We start from the raw sequence: 21,064 nt of genomic DNA, 5'->3' as shown, positions 1-21,064 counted from the left end.
GGAGTAGAGGATCAATAGCTAAAATATATAATAAAGGTGAGAGGGGGCATCCCTGTCTTATCCCCCTCCGTGGTATAAAAGCTTGCGAGAGCATACCATTTGCAAAAATGTGTGAGGTCGGTTCGGTATATAGGAGAGATATATAAGTTAAAATATCCCCTGTCAGCCCAAAACGCGATAAAACTGAGAATAAGTAATTCCAAGAAACCCGATCGAAAGCTTTCTCAGAATCAAAGCTGACAGCCATGGATGGTATAGCATTGGACTGACAATAAAACATAGCTGTCAACAGTTTTACTATGTGAGAGCTGGAAGAACGCCCCTTAACAAAGCCCACTTGGGAATGAGATATCAAATGTGGTAAAACCAAGCTCAGTCTAGCTGCCAGAACATTAGCTAGCAGCTTTAAATCACAGTTCAGCAAAGATATAGGTCTATAAGAAGCCGGTAGGCTCGGATCTTTGCCAGGTTTAGGAAGAACTGTGATATATGCTTTATTGAAATCTGGTGGAAATCGGCGTGAGATCAGTGCCTGACTATAGAAAGACTGCAAAATATCAGCAACCCCTTCCCCCAGGATTTTATAATAATCGTACGTGAACCTATCAGGTCCTGGTGCCTTCCCAGATTTGCTCTTTTTAATAGCTGCCAGAATTTCTGCCGGTGTTAGGGGAGCGTTTAATCTGGTCTGTTGGGTCTCTGTCAGGGATGGCAGTTTCAAATTTTCAAAAAATTTTCCTTCTTCCCCAGAATCCCCTAACCGATCCTCAGTATAAAGCTGCTCATAAAATGATCGCAAGACCTCACAAATCTCCTCTCCTTTGGTTGCCCATTTTTCATTATTGGACTTAAGCCTTTCAATATATGATTTACTAAACCGAGAGCGCACCAGATTTGCTAATACCCTCCCCGTTTTATTACCAAAATGAAAAAAATTGTGTTCCTTAAATTGAAAAGCCTTCATCGCCCTCTGTTGTAGGTGGGCCTGCAGCACACCCAATGTTGTATGGTATTGTGCCCAATTACTTGGAGAGGGGTCATGAATCATTGCCCGCTTATCAGTTTGCAAGCGCTGCGTCAGATCCATTATGTTGGCAGTAAGTACCTTATTTCTATGTCTCAAGAAAGAAATAATCTCCCCCCTCATCACTGCCTTACCCGTTTGCCACAGTAATTCCGGATTATCTTCGTGCTGTTTGTTATGTTCCAGAAATTGTGCCCATTTTTCTAGTAAGAAATCTCTAAAACGTTTATCATCTTTAATATATGTGGGGAATTTCCAGCTGTGGCTTTTAGGTAATATGTCCTCCCAGTTCAAATCAGCCCATATTAAAGCGTGATCAGACACCGCCTGGGTACCTATCCCAGTAGCTGCAATGATTGGGAAAAGAGAGACATCTCCCAAAATATAATCAATCCTAGAGAGTGATCCATGTGCTTTAGACACATGGGTATAATCCTTTTCTTCAATATGGAGCACCCGCCAGTAATCCATAAAATTTAAGTCCTTGCAGATTTGGGAAATTAAAGTGGGGTTTTTTGAAAGTCGTGCACTAGGGAGTCTATCCAAAAGAGGGTCTAGAATACTGTTAAAATCCCCGACCAGAAATCTGCGTCCAGTACCATGAGAATGAAACAGATTCGTGATTTTACTGAAAAAAACTGGCGAAGGGGAATTGGGGCCATAAATGTTCCCAATAGTAATATCCTTACCGTTCAACTTTCCAGCTATCAAAATAAACCTTCCCTCAGGGTCAGTCAACTCTTGTGATACTTGGAAAGAGAGATTTTTGTGTAGCAAAATTGCTACCCCTGCCTTCTTTCCCACAGCAGCAGAGAAATAACACTGGCCTACCCAGTCTCGCCTAAGCTTTTTTGATTCTAGCGCAGTCAAATGCGTTTCTTGTAGACATGCTATTTGGACCTTAGACCGTTTTAAAAATTGTAAAACTTTTGTTCTCTTAATCGGGTGGCCTAGGCCATTTACATTGAGGCTAGCAAGTTTTATATAGTTCTTACCCAGAACTTTGGAATAGGGGAGTCCACAGTGCAAAGAACCTAAGATATGTGGGAGGAGCTCCCCAGCCAAAGCCCCTCATCCACCTAGATAGCCTCAGTATGGAGAAAAGTGCCAGTGTGTCAGATCGTAACCCTCTCTGTAACCTCTGAAGACTTTTATTTAAAAAGAAAAAGTACCAGTACCCAGAGCTGCATGAACCCTTCCTTCCCCCCTCCCCAATCCCTCCATCCCCCCCTTCCCACCCTATCTTCCCCTCCTCACTTCCGAGGTACATCAGAATCACAGTACAGCCCCTCAATAGAGGAACTTCTGGGGGTGTACTACAGATGTGTCGTGACCCTCCCCCCTCCACAATTCCCTACATTCCGCAGAACAGTAGAACCAATTCCATGCAAACCATAAGAAACAAAAGAAACAAGCTGAACATGTCACCCAGAGCTATAAGTGCCAGAAGGTAAACGTGCCATGTACCCTTAAGGGCAACCAGTGATCTCAAGGTCCTGTAGTCTCTGTTTACCGCATCCCATACCGGGCGTGAAGCGTGGTGAAATCGCCATGTTGGCCTTGTCCCAAGAGAATGAGCGAGGGAGAAATGAAGAAACTCAAAATTGTTTTTGCGCTGCTGGCGTTGCAGTTAGTTGCTCAGGTTAGTGCAGCGTGGACTATGACGGTGTATCAACTCCGGAGAGGCCCCTCTCACATCTTTCCCATAAAGGCATGCAGGTCTCTATCTGGGCGCAGAACATGAATCCTGCTGAGTCTGCAGTTGGCCGGAGATACATGCTCTGTCCTTTAACTGTAGTGAAAACATAGGCTTCACCTTTCCACGACTAAAGTCCAAACAAAGAAGAAAAAAAAAGGAAGAAGAAAAAAACCGCCAAAAAGCCAGTAATAGTACTTCTAAAAAAAAACAGTCAGCCATCTGGCAGATCCCTCTTTGTGGTGCGTCCACTCAATACCGGCGCCTTGCCGGATGATAAGTCCATGATAGGCAGAAACACAGACTGACCACGAGGTGCGGCCTTGCTCAATCTCGCACTCTAGTCCCCACCGGTATAGAAATACAATAACCTAGGACCTTGAAATTATCTAGCAGGCATGGTGCGTATAAGCCTCGGGTAACGTCTCTCAGGCTCTTTAAACTCGATCAATCCACTATGAAAACATGCAAACCGCACAGAAAAACAAAACACCTGTTTGGCTTACAAAGATATCATGTATTCTTTGGCTTGTTCTACATTTGTAAAAACATGTTCTTTACCTCCGTGTTTAAATTTCAGAGTGGCAGGAAACGCAAGTTGAAAACGGATGTTCTTATTAAAAAGATCCGTACATATGGGGCTGAATAACTTACGTTTTTGAGACACGGAAACAGAGAAATCTTGGTACAGCCGTACTTCTGCCTCTTTATATTTCAAGACCCTTTTTGCTCTGTACGCATGAAATATTTTCTGTTTCTGGGACCAATTTAATAACTTGGCTATCACCATTCGAGGGCGAGGGTCACCATCTCTCCGTCGTCCAAGCCTGTGTGCTCGCTCGATATGGAAATTTCGGCCCAGCTCAGGAAGATCCAGAGCTTCGGGCAGCCATCTTGCCAAAAGTGACTCTAAGTCGTTGTCCCCCTCCGATTCTGGGAGACCTGAAATGCGAATGTTGTTTCTCCTTGCCCGGTTCTCTAAATCATCAATCTTCTCGGTCTGAGCTGCCACCGTCGATTCCAATACTTGTATCCGGCTTTGCGTAGTCAGGGAGGTGTCCTCAAGGTCTGAGACCCTGGTTTCGATTTCTGCCAACCGCGGTGGCAGTTCCGCGAAGGAGTCCTTCAATTCTTTTATTTGAGTAGAAAGGTTAGTGAACCGCCCGTCTAAAGCCTCTACTACGGCATTTGTGACCATGAGGGTAAGGTCCGGCTGAGTGGACGTAGAAGCCGGGGAAGTAGGAGGTGTCGATTTGCTCGGGGCGTCCGCCATCTTGAGCGTTGCTGGGCCTGATTTTTCTTTCTCCTTCCTGCTTCCCTTTAAGGGCATGCTACTCGCACTTTTCAGCATAAATCTATCAATAGACATGAAGTGTTGGTGTCCGATGCAAAAAAACTCGGGTTTGCCGGAGGTTTTGAGGAGATGATTCTGGATTGTAGAGGGGGGAAGGCACGGAGCTAAAGCAGAAACGTCCGCCTAGCTACATCGCATCACGTGACCCGCCAACATTACCCATCTTAAGTCTTACTGTGATGTACCTTCCCTCCAAACCCTTCATAATAGAGAGCACATCCATCACCGCATTCTTTGAAAAAAGAATGCCCACCCCACTATATTTGTTGGTTGCCATCACTGATGCAAAGGATTGTTGCAGATAATAATTAGATACCCATCAACCGTTCATATTTCTTTCTCAAATGGTTTTCCTGGCATAACAGAATGTCCACCCTCATGTTGATAGCATCTTGTAACAACCGTTTCCTCTTAATGTATATATTTAGCCCTGTAACATTCCAGGACATAATCTTTAACGTCCCCATTGCTCAGGATCATACATAACTCTCCTTACCATCTACCAAACTTCAGAAAAATTATAACCTCTACCCCTTCCCCACAAATACAGCATTCTTTTCACTAGCCCAACTGCCCTACCCCATTGGCATTCATCCCAGAACCTCATGCTCCCTTACCTCCCACCCCCACCCCCCAGTCACTCTTCCCAATCCTCCTCCCCTCCCCCCGTCCCCTCCCAAATCACTCCTACCACCTCCTTGAGGAATGACAACACTTTTCACATCCTGGCTGCTCTTGAACCCCCCTACCCCCACTGACCCTCTTCTAAACAGTTACCCTCCACTTAGGAAAAAACCTTCCAATAACAACCTGATACAATTGCCAAGTATGAATCCTCTGAAGATGATCAGACCTAGAAAGTCCATAAAGATCAAAATGGCTCGAAACACTAATTCTCACAGAACCTGCAAAAACCACACTGTTCCAGATCATCACTCAGGTCATAGCATCCCTGGAAGATGAAGATCCTGCCAAATGCCTCCTCAGGCACTTCCCACCAGATTGCACTCTCTGCCATCTGGAATTATTCTCTCCGCTTGATATAGCGGAGGAAGATCTCACGATGGGGGACCATGTTCTTCACTAATCCAGCGGCTTGAAGCATCTTCATAGACTCCTCCACCGATTTGACCTGAGATGTCACCCCATTCATGGTAAATTGTAATCCAAAAGGGAATAGCCATTTATAACGATGGTTACCGTTCCTTAGCACTTGAAGCCCTTCTCTGAAGTCACATCTTTTCTTGATTGTGATCGGCGAAAGATCTTGGGAAAACTTCCTCTTTATGACCTTGTCACTGAACATCTTTTAATTTCCTCACCTGGATCATCTTCTCTTTTACAGCATATTCATGAAAACATACCATGATATCTCTGGGTACATTTCCCCTTGGGTGAACCAGCGACCTATGTGCTCTGTCCAACTTTATTTTAAGTGTCTCTACTCCCTCAACTTTATTCAAAATTAGAGCACATATGTCAGAGACCACCTGTGCACAGACAGAACAAGCAGCTTCCTCAGGAACACATCTGAACCACAGATTCCCTCTTCTGGATCTATTTTCCAGGTCTTCAACTCAGTCTTTAAGCATAACATTATCATCCTGTAGTTGTTCCACTTCTTGCTGAGTACTGTCACATGCACTGTCCTGCTCATCCAATCTGTGCTCAGCAGCATCCACCTGATCGCCTAGTTCCGCACACTCACGTCTCAGGTCACCAACAATGGATTTAATCTCCTCTTTTAGCGAGCCCATATCTTCACTCAGTTCAGTGAACCAGTGTTGAAAATCTTCCTGGGATAGAGGAGGTTCAGGCTGTTGTAAGGCAGTGCTGGGCACCCCGCACCCAATTGATGACATGACACACCGCCGCCAGTTTTTCCTTCTTCCTCCTCCACTAGGCCCACAGATTTTTTCGCTGTGGTCGCATCAAAAGAGAATTGCTTTAAATTAACTGATTTTTTTCCACACCCACACCCTCCGTGATTCTGAAGTCAGATAAGTAAGCTCCAACTTTCCAAAATGTCCCCATTGCAACGCTGAGGGAGGGATTCAATTTATCAGGGTTGGCAGCACAGTCTTCAAGCAACCATTCATCCTCATGATGTCACTTCCTCCTCAGCAGCGTGGAATCTATCTCCCCTTTGGGATTCTGCCAGGTGTTTGTGATCTGCATTGGCCACTGTTGGAAACCAGTTACAGTGCTTGATGAAACTTTTGTTTTGACCTAGTATGGCAAATCTTAATTTCTTATGATTACTTTCCAAAAGTATGTTAATATACAATAAAGTTACAAAGTATGGAAAGAGTCATTCTTGTGAAGCTGCTTTTATTGTTATTGAAGAGCTCCAGAGAGGATACTTTTGTGTTTTCTGCTTTCCTTTTACAAAACATAGCACCTCCCCAATCTATGTCTCCTCCAGAAAGTAACCAGTAACATTGTGTGCTAAGCACTGGTGACGCTGGGAAACCTAATGCAGCTTTCTTACCCCAGGAACAGGCTCCCCGATCACCACCCCTGAGATTATATCCTACATTGAACGAGGAGAAGAGCCGTACATCAAGGATGAGCCGGGATCAGAGGAAGGAGGAACTGGGAAAAGCAGCTGCTCAGGTGAGTCCAGGAATAATCTTCATTGCTGTGCTTAAGAGATGTTTTTGATCATTTTAATCTATTTTCAGAATTCAAGTTGCACATCTCAAAGTCCAAGGTCTTGGCTTAACCAAAGTCGATACGGATCTGATAGGAGGATGATTTTCTTGTCTCTCACGGTATTCAGCTTTGCTTTCTCCTCACAAATGTTGTAAGCAATTTTTTTCTAGACTTGCAGCTGTTTTCTTTCCTTTACCTTTTGTTAGTTTTATTTCTTTCCTTTTTGTTCTTCTTTCCTTTGTCTGCCAACTGCATGTTGGGCCTTAGTATCTGTGCAGTCTGGCAGAGTCTATTTCTATCCCTTATTTAAAAAAAAAAACCCCAAAAAAACTTCACTGGCAGTTTAGTATCTGTGTCCTCTCCTTGCTCTGTCTGTTTTTGCACCTTTGTCAGGTGCTGGCAAAACTGACTGAATGCAGTCCATGAGTGATCATGTAGGCTGCTGAGCCTAGGAACTCACCTGAGTTCTACCGGGCAGGAGTTCCATGTCATTTCATCGATCGATCGGCATCGATGGAGGTTCAGACCGTGCAGAGATCGAGGAGGAAGGATGTGAGGGGAAGAGCTCATCCTCTCCACATTCAAAGGACCTAGTCTCCACAGACAAGAGCCCTGAATGACATATCCTCCCTTCCTGCCTGACAGTGATGGCAGTGCAGTCTCCTTGTGAGAGAGGGTGAGCAGGAACCTGGGCAAGGACCTTGCTGCCGCATCTTCGATGCCATGCCCATTAACAATTGCCTGTGCTCATCTGTGACCAGTGACCATTGATCTGATGCATCGATGTCAGGACCGCATTGGGTAACAGGACTGCCATTGAGCGTCATGGTCACCTTTGACTCTGTCAACGTACCAGGGCGCTCAGTGCCACCGGGGTGCGTGTCCTCCCTCAATGTCGTAAGTGCCTTCTGGTCCGTAGGCATCTGTGGATGAGTAGTCTCAATGCACCGGAGTCATCAAGCGCCTTGGCCCTCTGTGGTGGAGTTGTGGCACTGACCTCTAGTGTTGGGGACCAGCCAGGTCTGTTATCAAGCACCATGGTTCCCCTTAATGCCATTGGAGCTGCCCTCAAAGTCGAAGCTCTCGATGCCATCGGTGCCATTGATGCCTTGCTGCCATCAATGCCCTTGTTTCCATCAAGATGCGTAAGTCGCCACCCTCGATGCCATTGAGGTACAGGGCCTCGATGCTGCAGCCGCCCTCGATGCTGTTGAGGTGTGTGTCTCGATGCTGTGGCCACACTTTCGACTATCGCAGTGCGTTGACTCAATGCCATTGCAGTGCGGAGCTGCCCCAATACCATTGATGCCCTTGATGCCATCGAGGTGCAGGGTCACCATGGAGGTCATTGGGTGTGTTGGCCACTGATACCTTTCATTGCCACTCTCAACAAGGTCAAGCACCACCAACGAGACATTGGGATCGCCATTGAGCACCTTGGTCATCCCTGAGGCCATCGACCGCCAGAGCTCTTGAGAGCCCTCGAGTGCCACTGAAGCCCTCAAGCAACAAGGATTTCAGCCTTGAACAGATCGAGCGCGGGGTTGCCATTTACTCAAGATATCTTGGTATGCCGAGACATCCAGGCGCAGTAGTCTGGTGCCCTTGAGGCTCCTTTGTGGTGTCCCAACATAGCACTGAGGGGCATTATGCTGTCCCATCACTGGTCTATGACTATAGGGCACCATGGATGCCGATGATCTCGGGGGCCCGGAGCCGCTGGGATCGGCGGGGCATTGAGGCCCCGCCTGGATTCGTGCACCATCAGTGTTAATGAGCGCTAGCAAGGCTATTGTCAGCTATAGCTGCTGGCGAGGGGCACCATTGAGCTCACGGCATTGATGTCCTGCAACAGATAGGTGAGCTGAGGGGATCAGTTGATAGCTCTGGCAGTCATTGGTTCTTCTGGGCACTGATGAGGCATGTCGGGGCTGGGTCAAGACTGTAGAGCCTCTGCCTGCGGGTCCCCCTGGCATCCTTGGTACCGCTGGTCCATTGATATCTTCAGGCTGTTGAGATCTGCAGGCACTTGTGGCACCAGGGATGGTGCTATATACTGTCAAACCAATCAAGATTCGGTCCAATGCTGTCAAAGTCCTGAGTGCAGCATCGTTTGGTGCCCTTGATGTGTTCCATTGTTGGTGAGTGTGAAAGCACTATGGGCCCTATGGGCGCCATCACCACTGTGGGCACCAGTGGACACTGTCAGATGCCACAGGACACAATAGCAGAGCATCAGGAGCACCATCTGTTGTCATAGACTTTGCTACTCTCGTTCCATGAGAGAAACAGCAGTGAGCTACTCCTGACGCTGTTTCAAGGGTTGTGTCCAGCCTCTTGAAGTGTTATCAGGTACTGGATGGGATGACGCCATAGAATGCCACCCATTACCATGCCATACCCAGAGCCTCAGTGGTACTGGGGACAGCGTTGTCACATCGTTCTGATGCACTCTACTGGGAGTTGCTGTGACAGTGGAGCGCAGAATGGGCAGTAGGGTATGGCAAAACACCTACTCCAAGTGCCTTGGGTGATGGCAGGCAGCATTCTCCCTGTCTGTGCAGTTCTCAGCCATGCCAAGGTTCTGACATCGTCACGTCAAGGTCTCAGTCTTCTCATCAGTCCTGCATTACAAAGTACTGAGGAGCACTGGCGAAGAAGGCGTCATCACCCACTCTCTGATTTGCCGTTTGGCAGTGTGCAGCCGACTCTAGCAAGTGGTTCTCTGTCCTTGCTGTGCTGTGGGATTCAACTCACAAGCATGGTGAATGCGGTCATATGTGTGCCACCATCTATAGGATGGGATACCAATGTATGAGTACTGGTCAGCATGTTTTCACAGCAGAGGGCTCTATTCTCCAGTTGTCCTCTACTGTATGGGTGTGTGTGTTTTCCTCGTGGTGAGTACAGTGGGTTGTGCGCTTTAGCCACAGGACTGACCTAGGACTGAATTCCTGGTTGAACCCTAAGGGGAGTAGACACTAGGGAGGGTAGTATCAGGCATCTTCTCCTTGCTCAGAAGAGGAATAGGTCTTTCAACCCCTTTTGTGTCACAAATCCCCTTTGTGAGGAAGCCCCAGGGGCTCTGTCCCTGGCAGGTTTATCGCTGAACCAGAGCCTCGATTCTTTGAATCGATGCATCTCCTTGTAGGCCGGGTGACAGCAGCAGCGGTCATCTGACCGATTTTGCTGGGGCCCCTTTGTTAATTACTGTAGTGGTCTTCCCCATCTGAAGGTGGCTGCCAGTGGCAGATTTGTCGCTTCTAAACCTCAGTGATTAGTGATTGTGTCTCAGTTCTCAACTGGAGAGTTGACAGGTTTTTTGGGATTGGGAGGCCCTGATTTCCATTGCTTTCCTGTCCCTTCAGGAAGGGGGGGATTCGACTGAGTTCCAGGGCAACTTTTATGGGTTCCTTCTAAAAGTCTGATTGTCCACCCCTGCAAGGGGTGTCCTTCATTCTCTATTTCCCAGAGAAGGCATGTCACTGCTTCTGACTGGCAGTCGCTCTCGGTTCCTCATGGGATCCAAGAACCAGTTGTGCAGTAGCGCTCTCCTTAGATCATCCCAAGGCACAGTAAGTCTATTTCACAAGGGAGCTTTCCAGAGTAGTTCCCCAGTGAAGATTAGGGGTTTCTCCTGTCAAGGAGTCACCTTTGATACCTGCTGAGCTCAATGGGCATTTTTTGATAAGTACCACTATTGCCAGTCATTTTCACCTGTGGGACCCTACCTCAATGAGGAGGGTTCTAATCTATCTAATTGACAAGTATGTCTTTCAGCCTATCGCCATATCCATGGCTGAGGGAGCTGGGAGACAAGGGACCCTGCAACAGAGGTGCTGCTCTTTGGTTGCAGTGGCTTGCAAGCTATACTTCCCCATTTTAGGGATAACTCTGTCTGCGGACAGGAGTCCTGGTTCATGCAACAATTGTGCCATTTACTGGACCGCGTGCTTCCTTCGGGGAAGTATATGCTATCATGGTTGAGGTGTTAATTTCTAAGCCAGGTTCAGGGCAATCTGTTCCGAGATTGTCCTTGCCCTGCCCTGGTACCCTTAGAGTTTTCAGGCTGGTGAAGAAATCCTGTTCGACAGGGGTTTGCACTTGCAGCACCCTGGCTTCCTGTCTTGATTTCTTCCCTGTGGAATTCGCTTTCAGTTTCAGCTGTTCCAAGCAGGCTGAGGCTCTATTTTGGTGGGTAATGCCCTACTGGAATCGGCAGTGAGTTATTTGCTTGGGATTGAGTTATACAACATAGTGACTTGTGCTTACCCCAGCAGTCTAGTGGTCTGCCTCCTTGGGTTTTTGGCTCTTTCCGACTTCCAGTTGGAATTTTGGGGGGAGAGGGGCAAAAGATAAGGAATTCGTGGTATATATTAGTGTACACCTGCAGGGAATGTTACGTTACTTTTTCCCTATATTTTTGCCAAGCTTTGGCCAATACTTCTCACTTCACTAGGTTGCCCAAAGTTTCTTCCTGCTCACCTGAACTATCCTGTAGTCAGGATGGATAGCCCTGCCGTTGACAGGGTGCAGTTTTGGTGAGCTTCAGGCCTAACATATCTCCCTGCTCAGGGGATTGGGCTAGCGATCCCATTCAGGGATTGCCATTCATCCCCTGAAACTCTTGATGCTGTCCTGCTGGTCAGCTATGTCTGGTGCATTGACACGTAGGTTCAGTCACAGACCCTGCCGTTGTTGCTGATTATTCTTCCAAGCATTGCTTGGGTTTACTGCCCATTATGCCTATTAGCCAAACATGGGCACACTTCTACAGAGACTTTCTGTCCTTCAGATGTCAGTGGACTGCAGTTTCTTTCTGGGGAGTTCTCAAGCCCTAGCTGGGTTTTCGGTTGTCTTGTAACACCGAAGAAAACAGTACGATCTTCATCCAAGAGTCCTTCTCTTGTGTGCATCTCTAGGCTTCTTCCTCTATCCAAGAGGTTCACGATCTGTTGTGGTCAGTGAACCGAAACCCTGCTTGTAATGTTTTCTGCGATGCGTAGTATGTTTTTGTGTTGGCACTTGCATCACTCCCCTGCCTTAGGCGCCTCTGCTACGCATCAGGGTTTTGTATCTGTCTTTTCTATGGTTTACTCTTTGTACAACACAACACTTTTCCCGCCTAGACCCCTTTGTGGGTTGGCTGTCTCACAGGCAAAAGGGAGAGAGGTGGTGCTTTCAGGACGGTGTGGTTTCCCACGTTGTCCTGCTTGGACAGCCTATAGCTTGGGATTCACCAATGTGTAAAGACTACCATCTTGCTTCTCCTCAGAGAAAGCAGATTTGCTTACCTGTAACAGGTGTTCTCCGAGGACAGCAGGAAGTTAGTCCTCAAAAAACCCACCTGCTTCTCCTGGGAGTTGGTTTCTCCATGTATTAGCCATATTATGGACTGAGGGACTCTGCCTAGGGGGCTGATGACTAAAGCTGCACATGCTCAGTAGGGCATTTTGAAAGTTCCAGATTCTTTGAGATCAAAGTTCCTTGCCTGGCTTCATCCGATGATGTCACCCTTGTATGAGGCCTAAAATCCTGCTGTCCTCAGTGTTGTTAACATGGACCCTTGAGCCAGCTAGAGTGTGTAGTGGATCCGCTGAAGGAAGGCCCGCAGCGGGACTCGTAGCCGGGAGGCGGAACAGGACCAGGAGACCTGACAGGACCTTCACCTATACCAACCCATGTTCCCCGCAGGTTGAGCCCCTGGGTGCCGGGGCCAGCAGGACTTAGGCGGAGGTCTCCTGGCGAAGAGGAATCTGGTGGGTGGTCCGAGTCGAGGCAGGCAGAAGAGCAGAGGAGACGGAGACAATCCAAAGGTCGTGGCAGGCAGCAGTGGTGCAAGACGAGGAGGCAGACCTGAAGTCGGGACAGGCAGCAGACTAGCGGAGACAAGCCAAGGAAAGTCCTGAAAAAAACGGGAGCAGAACACTGTTCTAGATTATTCCTTAAGAAATTTAGCCTTAGGTAATAGAATCCTGAATGCTTTGCGCCATTGGTTGCCAGTTAATTTTCAAATCAACTTCATTATGTTGACCCTAATGTTTAAGGTGGGCCATCAATAGGCACAAAAATATCTTTCTTTTTTTTTTATAGAATATGTTCCACGTCGATTGTTGTGCTCTGTTAATAAGAAGCTTATAGCGCTACAACCTGTAAAGGATGGACATTATAAGGACTGTAGACTTCGGGCTTTTTCAATTAGGGGCGTTTCCCTCTGAAATGGTTTACCCGATGTTCTTCGTGGCACTGGCAGATTTTAAATTGTTCTGGAAACATGTAAAAGCAGCTCTTTTTTGTGAAGCTTATGTTTCAGTGTGATTTTTATGTATCGTTCGTGTTGTGAGTTTAATATTGTTTGATATTTTAATTTGTAATCCGCTTAGTCTAACATTGTGATATTGGTGGAACAGAAGAATTTTAAATAAATAAATAAACAAATAAACATTGAATTAGCACAAGTTTGAAACTTATGAGCAGTAGCATAATAGCTAGGGTTAAAAGCCTTGGCAATTAGCAGCACTACTGCTCATAGGATTCAAACAGAATGTTAGGAATTATTAGCAAGGGAAGGGTGAATAAAACGGAGAATATCATAATGCTCCATGGTAAGATTGCACCTCGAGTACTGTATGCAATTCTGGTCGCTGCATCTCAAATAAAAAAATTGTTGCACTGGAGAAGGTACAGAAAAGGGCAATTAACATAAAGAGATAGGACGGCTCCCAGATGAAGAAAGCGTAAAGAGGTTTGGGCTGTTCGTCTTGGAGTTTGGACAAGTTCCTGAAGGAGAAGTCCATAAACTGCTATTAATAAAGTTGACTTAGGCAATAACCACTGCTTATTACTGGCATCAGTAGCATGGGATCTATTAATATTTGGGTACTTGCCAGGTACTTGTATCCTGGATTGGCCACTGTTGGAAACAGGATGCTGGGCTTGATGGACCTTTGGTCCGACCCAGTATGGAAACTTCTTACATTCTAAACATGTGTCTGTTCTTTATGCTGCAGTGTCTGCTTCAGGACCACATCCTGCAGAACAGGAGGAGAAGGGCAGGATTATGGAGAGAGTGGATGTTCTTTGTTCAGTCTGCTCCAGGCTCACCTCCCTCTTCTTTGCAGACTACCTGCAGGGGAGGGGCTGGAGTAGGACGCCCCTGCCGCTCTGCCTCTTAAGGGCCCGATGCAATACGGTGCACTCAGCCGAGCGCACTGTATAACCCGCAGTTGGACACGGGTTAAATAGGCGCTAATCCACTCCTAATGCAATTAGGGGCTTAGCGCCTATTTAACCCGCGTCTGACACGGAGTGAATGGGATAGTGCTCATCACATGCAAATGAACGTGAATAAGGCTGTTACTCATTCGCTCCAAGTGCCAAAAGGTAAGTGTGCGTCTCAGACGCACATTTATCACTCAGCTATTAATGCCTGCCTGGAGCAGGCGTTAATAGCTGAGCGCATTGAAAAGAAGTACAGAAAAGAAGAAAAAACTGCTTTTCTCTCTTTCTTTTCAAAGTTTAAAAAAAAAAACAAAACAGCCAGCTGCATTAAGAAGACCGACGCCGATATGCTCAGTAACTGTGCTTGTGCGACCCTAGCGCCTCCTTGCTAACGCGACACCCTAATTATATTATAGCATGGCGCCCCCCTTGCAGGCGCCATGCACAAGTTAAGAAATTGGGCGCTGACTTTTCAGCGCCTGCTTTCCGTGCTTTTTTTTTTTTTTTTTTTTTGCATCGGCCCCTAAATCCGAAAGGAAGTGGTGGAACTCCATTCCAGGCTGTTCCCCTACAAATTAAGCCCTGGGTGAATTAATCTTCAATTTGTATGCTTAATTAAAAAGGAAAGTTAGGTAACATCTGGTGTGTGCATGCCTGATAAAAAGCAACCAAAGGAAGGTAAATTTTTAGTGTCTTCTTTTCCGCCCTCCCACCCCAGCTCCCACCTACCCCTAAGCACATTCTTTGATTTATATAGACTCTTATCCCATGTAAGAGGACAAGAGAGATTTTCACACCAGAAATCAATCAGGGATTTATCTGACAAAAGTAATCACGTAAGTAATCCAGGCCTTATCAATAGATTAATTATTGTTCCCTTTCAGAAAATTGCCAACTTAATATGAAACATACCACATATGTCTAATGGACTTTAGTTTATGCATCCTTACTGCCTTAGCAACCTAAATTAACTAATACAGCAAAATTAAGATGCAGATACGTGCAGATGCCCCTAACATCATACTAGGACTGGGTCAGTACCGGGTCAGGGGGAAGAGTGCCACTAACACTATGCTGAGTCACTGTGGGTCAGTACTGGCACAGAGGGAGCAGTTCCCTTAAGGAGCAGAGGGTTAGTACTGGCTTGTAGGAGATAGTGCCCCTAACACCATGCTGGGACATTAGGTCAATATTGGCTCAGAGAGAAGAGTGCCCCTAACACCATGCTAGGTGCTGAATGAAAGGGGGAAGTGCTCTTTAACACTGTGCTAAACATTGGGTCATTACCAAAATGCTGCAGACAAGAGGGGATGCAAATGTTATTACCCCCAAGTTCTTTTAAGTCTGGGGTTGCTTAAGAACTGCAAATAGGTGTGATGTTCATGGTAAGCAAACTATGTAAATTAGGCTTCTTCTTAGGCCATATATTTGCAAATATTTCTGAATATTGCGGAGCTCCTGAGCACCAGATGTACTTTTGGCCCTTGAGATATGTGCATGCTGAGAAACCCTTGACCATTGCCATTGAGAATCTCCCTCACATCTGTCCTTTATTTTTGTATCCAGAGATCAAGGAGTCCAAGAGAAGACACGAGGAGGTACATCCTGTGGAAGTGATTAAAACCGTATCTGAGACAGATGGAGGGGATACTTGCCCATGTTGTGACTGGGAGAAAAACCAATGGACTCTGTATAAACCAGAGGAAGGATTAAGAAACCCCGCAGGAGAATCCGCTGTGCGTGTGACTCCCTGTGAGCAAAGTACTAATGATACCCACAGTATGGAGCATCAGAGAAACCTGATAATAGAACAACAGTCTATATGTAATGAATGTGGAAACTTGTACAAGGATCAGGGAACTCTAAACTCACAAGATGGATTTCATGGAGGAGAGAGACCACATACATGTACAGACTGTGGCAAGAACTTCAGTCAGAAAGACCCTATCCCAGTAAATGAGAAAATCCACACTAACTACAATAGACCATTTCTCTGTAATGAAGATAGACAATGCATCCTTCTCAATATAGACCTAGTAATGTCTAAGGGAAGCCACACAGAAGAGAGGCAATTGCCAAGCCGTGAATATGGGAAAAGCTTTATTCAGAAAGGGAGACTTCTGATGCATCAGAGAATCCATTCGGGAGAGAAACCATTTGCATGTACTCAGTGTGAGAAGAACTTCATTCATAAGAAAAGCCTAATAATTCATCAGAGAACCCACACAGGAGAGAGACCATTTCCATGCACTGAATGTGGGAAAAGCTTCAGGAAAAAGGGAGCACTTGCAGAACACCTGAGAACTCACACTAGCGAGAGACCATTTCCATGTACTGAATGTGGGAAAAGCTTCAGGGGGAAGAGATGTCTTACAAAACACTTGAGAATTCACACTGGAGAGAGACCATTTTCATGCACTGAATGTGGGAAAAGTTTCAGTCAGAAGGGAAGCCTTACAAATCACTTGGGAATTCACACTGGAGAGAGACCATTTTCATGCACTGAATGTGGGAAAAGTTTCAGTCAGAAGGGAAGCCTTACAAATCACTTGGGAATTCACACTGGAGAGAGACCATTTACATGCACTGAATGTGGGAAAAGCTTTACTTTGAAGGGAAATCTTCTAATACACCAGAGAACCCATAAAGGCAAGAGACCCTTTGCATGTACTCAGTGTGAGAAGAACTTCATACATAAGAAAAGCCTAATAATTCATCAAAGAACCCACACAGGGGAGAGACCATTTCCTTGCACTGACTGTGGAAAAAGATTTATTAAAAAAGAAGATCTTCAGATGCACCAGAGAATCCATACAGGAGAGAAACCCTTCTCATGCAAGGAATGTAGGAAAAGATTCAGTCAGAAAAGTGTTCTTATTCAGCACCTACGAATACATACTGGGGAAAGACCCTTTCCTTGCACTGAATGTGGGAAAACCTTCAGTCAGGAAAGAGATCTTATTCAGCACCTACGAATACATACTGGGGAAAGACCCTTTCCATGCAGTGAATGTGGGAAATGTTTCAGTCAGAAGGGAAGTGTTAGAAAACACTTGAGAATTCACACTGGAGAGAGACCTTTTACATGTACTGAATGTGGGAAAAGCTTCACGGAGAAGGGAGCGCTTACACTACACCTGAGAATTCACACTGGAGAGAGTCCCTTTCGATGTACTGAATGTGGGAAAAGCTTTAGAGTGAAGGGAATGCTTACAAAACACTTGAGAATTCACACTGGAGAGAGACCATTTTCATGCACTGAATGTGGGAAAAGTTTCAGTCAGAAGGGAAGCCTTACAAATCACTTGGGAATTCACACTGGAGAGAGACCCTTTACATGCACTGAATGTGGGAAAACCTTCATGCAGAAGGGAGCACTTACACAACACCTGAGAATTCACACTGGAGAGAAACCATTTACATGCACTGAACGTGGAAAAAGCTTCATGGAGAAGGAAGGGTTTCTACAACACCTGAGAATTTATGCTGAAGAGAGACCTTTTACGTGCACTGAATGTGGGAAATCCTTCATGCAGAAGGCAGCACTTACACAACACATGAGAATTCACACTAGAGAGAGACCCTTTACATGCACTGAATGTGGGAAAAGCTTCACGCAGAAGGAAGGGTTTATTCAACACCTGAAAATTCACACTGGAGAGAGACCCTTTACATGCACTGAATGTGGCAAAAGCTTTAAAATGAAGGGAGCACTTACAGTCCACCTGAAAATTCACACTGGAGAGAGACCCTTTCCATGCAATGAATGTGGGAAAAGCTTTAAGAAGAAGGGAGCACTTACAGACCACCTGAATATTCATACTGGAGAGAGACCCTTTCCATGCAATGAATGTGGAAAAAGCTTCAATCAGAAGGCAGGGCTTACACAACATCTGAGAATTCACACTGGAGAGAAATCATTTACATGCACTGAATGTGGAAAAAGCTTTAAGAGGAAGGATGCACTTACATACCACCTGAAAATTCACACTGGAGAGAAACCCTTTCCATGCAGTGAATGTGGGAAAAGTTTCAGAGACAAGGCAGGGCTTACTCGACACCTGAGATTTCACACTGGAGAGAGAACTTAATACACTGTGAGAAAAGTTTCAGTCAGAAGGGAAGACTTACAAATCACTTGGGAATTCACACTGGAGAGAGATCATGTCCATACACTCAATGTGGAAAAAGCTTCAGGAAGAAGGGAACACTTATTTGAAACCTGAGAATTCACACTGGAGAGAGACTGTGGGAAAAGCTTTGGTCAAAAAGTGAGTCTTCTGATACATCAGAGAACTCATACAGGAGAGAGGCCTTTTCCATGCACAGACTGTGAGAAAAGCTTTAACAGGAGGAGAGATCTTCTGATACACAAGAGAAGCCACACAGGGGGCGAAAACCAGATATTGTGGTGAAGGAGAAGAACACAGGTGCAATAGGCAGGCCCCTTCCTCACAGGGTTTACAATCTAAGGGGGATTTCCTAATCTGTGGTGTTTTCCCTGTAGAGAGTTCCCTGAATTCTAATGCTTGGTACCACAGCTTAATAAATCTCATGGGAAAACATACTGCAGCACTGTGGCCCCACACAATAGCAACCCCACATCCTAGTGCTGACATCATTTAAAGGGGCCATGTGGCCCCCAGATTGTCCTACCTCACTGTAGTGTCCAAACCCCTGTGGATCTAATGAGAACCCATCTTACAGCCCCTGAGATGGCTGGCCCAACCCCTCAGACCTTCCCCTACCCACTGACCCCAACCAGTATGTTAAAGTTCCTCGTGTCTGTTGGATTCAGAGCACCCCCTAGAGTACTGGTTCTAATCATACCATATAAAAATGATCACGTTAGGGACAAAAGTGTTCTTGAGGTTGCCCTTCTCCATTTTGGACATGGAACAGCCTGACCCAGAGCCCTAGAGGGCACTCTGGCTCCATTAGACTTTAAGGTACTGGTTCAGTGGAAGTGGAGGAAGGTGGTCCAGGGGTTGGAGTAATATTTTATATTCCAAGGAGGTGAGGTTTGGCATGGGGCTGGGCCTAGGGCTGGCAACTTAAAACATGTTTTATTTTATAACTTTGGATACTATCAAAGGAGGGGGAGTCAGGTGGGAAAGCCACTTAAGGAAGCAGACCGGGAGCATTGGGACATGCATCAGGATCCCAATACTCTTGTTGAAAGTTAGGTATTATCCTTGAGGTGTGGCTAACTTTTGATTAAATATGGCTTGCCCGCAAGCTGTGGCAATTGATTAGTATATTAATGAGCTGATTTCCTGGTCTTTGCGTACCCCTGTTGCCCTGGTTTTTTTTGGGGGGGTGAAAGACATGCAGAACTTGTGTTAGGATTTGTAAGTATGTGGACCCTTAGGCTGAGGCGAGAGGTGGTACTACCCAGGGGAGGAGCCCCAATGAGCCTCGCCGTTGGGAGGCGGAGTCTCGGCTGCAGAATGGATTACAGCAGAGATGGAGATTGTAGGAGAGAGTGACCCCTGGAGGCGGGTCACGGAAGATTAGCTCAGAAGCTGGTGATGGCACAACTTCAAGGCAGAAGACACACAAGGAATATGGCACTCCCGAGGAGCGGAAGGTGCCGAGAGAAAGTTACAGTCACTGAAGACCACACCGGGTCTGAAGAGATGTTACTTGAGAGGGTTCCTCGGTGATAGGTCACGGCAGTGGTCCGCAGAGCGGGGTGCACCGGCGAGGGTTCCTCTGAAAATATCACAGCACAGGTCCATCGGGTAGAGCGGATCCGGAAGGGCTCCTCATGGCAATGGTCCGCAGAGTGGGGTACACCGGAGGGGTCCTGAACGTGAATCTCCCAGTCTAGGTCCACAGCGTGGTACTCACAGCAACAGAAGAGAGGAAGAAGTTCCAAGAAACCTCGGGAACGAGGTAGGCAGGAGTCTGGGTGACTACCTTCTGAGAAGCGGATAGCCAAGAGACAAGAGGGGCCCCCGAGGAGCGGGTCCCCAATAGTCTCACACCACGGAAGCTGAACCGAAACAAACGCTGAGTGAGAATAGGTAGTATCAGCAGGATGAACTCGTTGCCAAGTCGTCAGCTGTCTGGGCCGGTGAGCTTAAATAGCGGAGCAGGGTGACGTCATGAGGTGTGGACGCCCCCTCGGTTCCCGCCATGACGTGGTTAAAGCTGGTCGGGGAGTGCGCACGCGCGCCTAGGGAACCCCATGGGTAAGATGGTGGTTGGCAGCGTCCATTCTGCGCAGGTGGGCCCGGAAACAAAGGCCGGAGGGGCCAGTGGTAGCTGGCGGAGGCTGCAAGTTCATCCAGCGGAGCCAAAGCAGCAAAAACGGAGGTGAGCAATAGCGGATGCAGCCGTCTGCGGCCACGGAGCGTAACAATTTGTAATTTTTTTTCCATTTAAGATTTTATTATGGACAAAATCATACCAATGATAGTACATCAGGCAACCATAAACAATACCAACATACTATATCAAAATTCAATGTAGAAAGTATAATTAGACTAGTTACTAAATGCACCCTCTTCCCACATTTCTCTCCCTCCTTCCATTGCTAATCACATTAATATTAATACTAGGGCATTATATAGCAATCATTGCTGAAGAAAAAAGAGCAAAGAAATAGTAGTGAAACTATAGCCCACTTCAAGGTCTCAATCAGGAAACATGGAGCGCCGTATCTTAGTGAGTTTCTCCAAAGTCTTACATTTGATTAGACTTGTTCCAGATGTTTCTTTGTTGGAAAGAAATCAATAGAACTAGGGGTCACGTAATGAAACTCCAGGGAGGACGGCTCAGAACCAATGTAAGAAAGTATTTCTTCATGGAGAGGGTGACGGATGCCTGGAATGCCCTTCCGGAGGAGGTGGTGAAAACAAAAACTGAAAGATTTCAAAGGGGCGTGGGACAAACACTGTGGATCCATAAAGTCTAGAGGATGGAATTGAAGAAATGAGTACATGGGGGTAACTTGCTGAGGGGTGGTTACTACCCTTAACTTGCTGGGTGGCGAGTTCCAGTTAAGGAGTGGACTGGGAGGGAACTTCCCTATCCCCCTAACTACCCTTCCTACCTTTTCCTCTCTCCTCTCCTCCTCTCCCCCTAACCCATACCTAGCTATTCTCCT

The 21,064-nt window shown here is 46.4% G+C and overlaps 1 protein-coding gene across 3 annotated transcripts in view; it reads left to right on the top strand.

Annotated features, from left to right (window-relative positions):
• The window catches only part of LOC115083822 (zinc finger protein 271-like), a 103,631-nt gene extending 82,843 nt beyond the window's left edge, over window positions 1-20,788 (top strand). For all 3 annotated transcript variants that reach the window (XM_029587846.1, XM_029587847.1, XM_029587845.1), the window contains exons 3-4: window positions 6,571-6,690; window positions 15,517-20,788. In XM_029587846.1, the coding sequence (XP_029443706.1) occupies window positions 6,571-6,690; window positions 15,517-18,041 (2,645 nt within the window). In that variant the 3' untranslated portion in view covers window positions 18,042-20,788. The remainder of the gene's footprint in view (window positions 1-6,570; window positions 6,691-15,516) is intronic.
• The last annotated feature ends 276 nt before the right edge of the window (window positions 20,789-21,064 follow it).

This window comes from Rhinatrema bivittatum, chromosome 2, assembly GCF_901001135.1.
Source record: "Rhinatrema bivittatum chromosome 2, aRhiBiv1.1, whole genome shotgun sequence".
NCBI classification, from domain to species: Eukaryota; Metazoa; Chordata; class Amphibia; order Gymnophiona; family Rhinatrematidae; genus Rhinatrema; species Rhinatrema bivittatum.
This window is presented reverse-complemented; position numbering and strand designations above follow the sequence as displayed.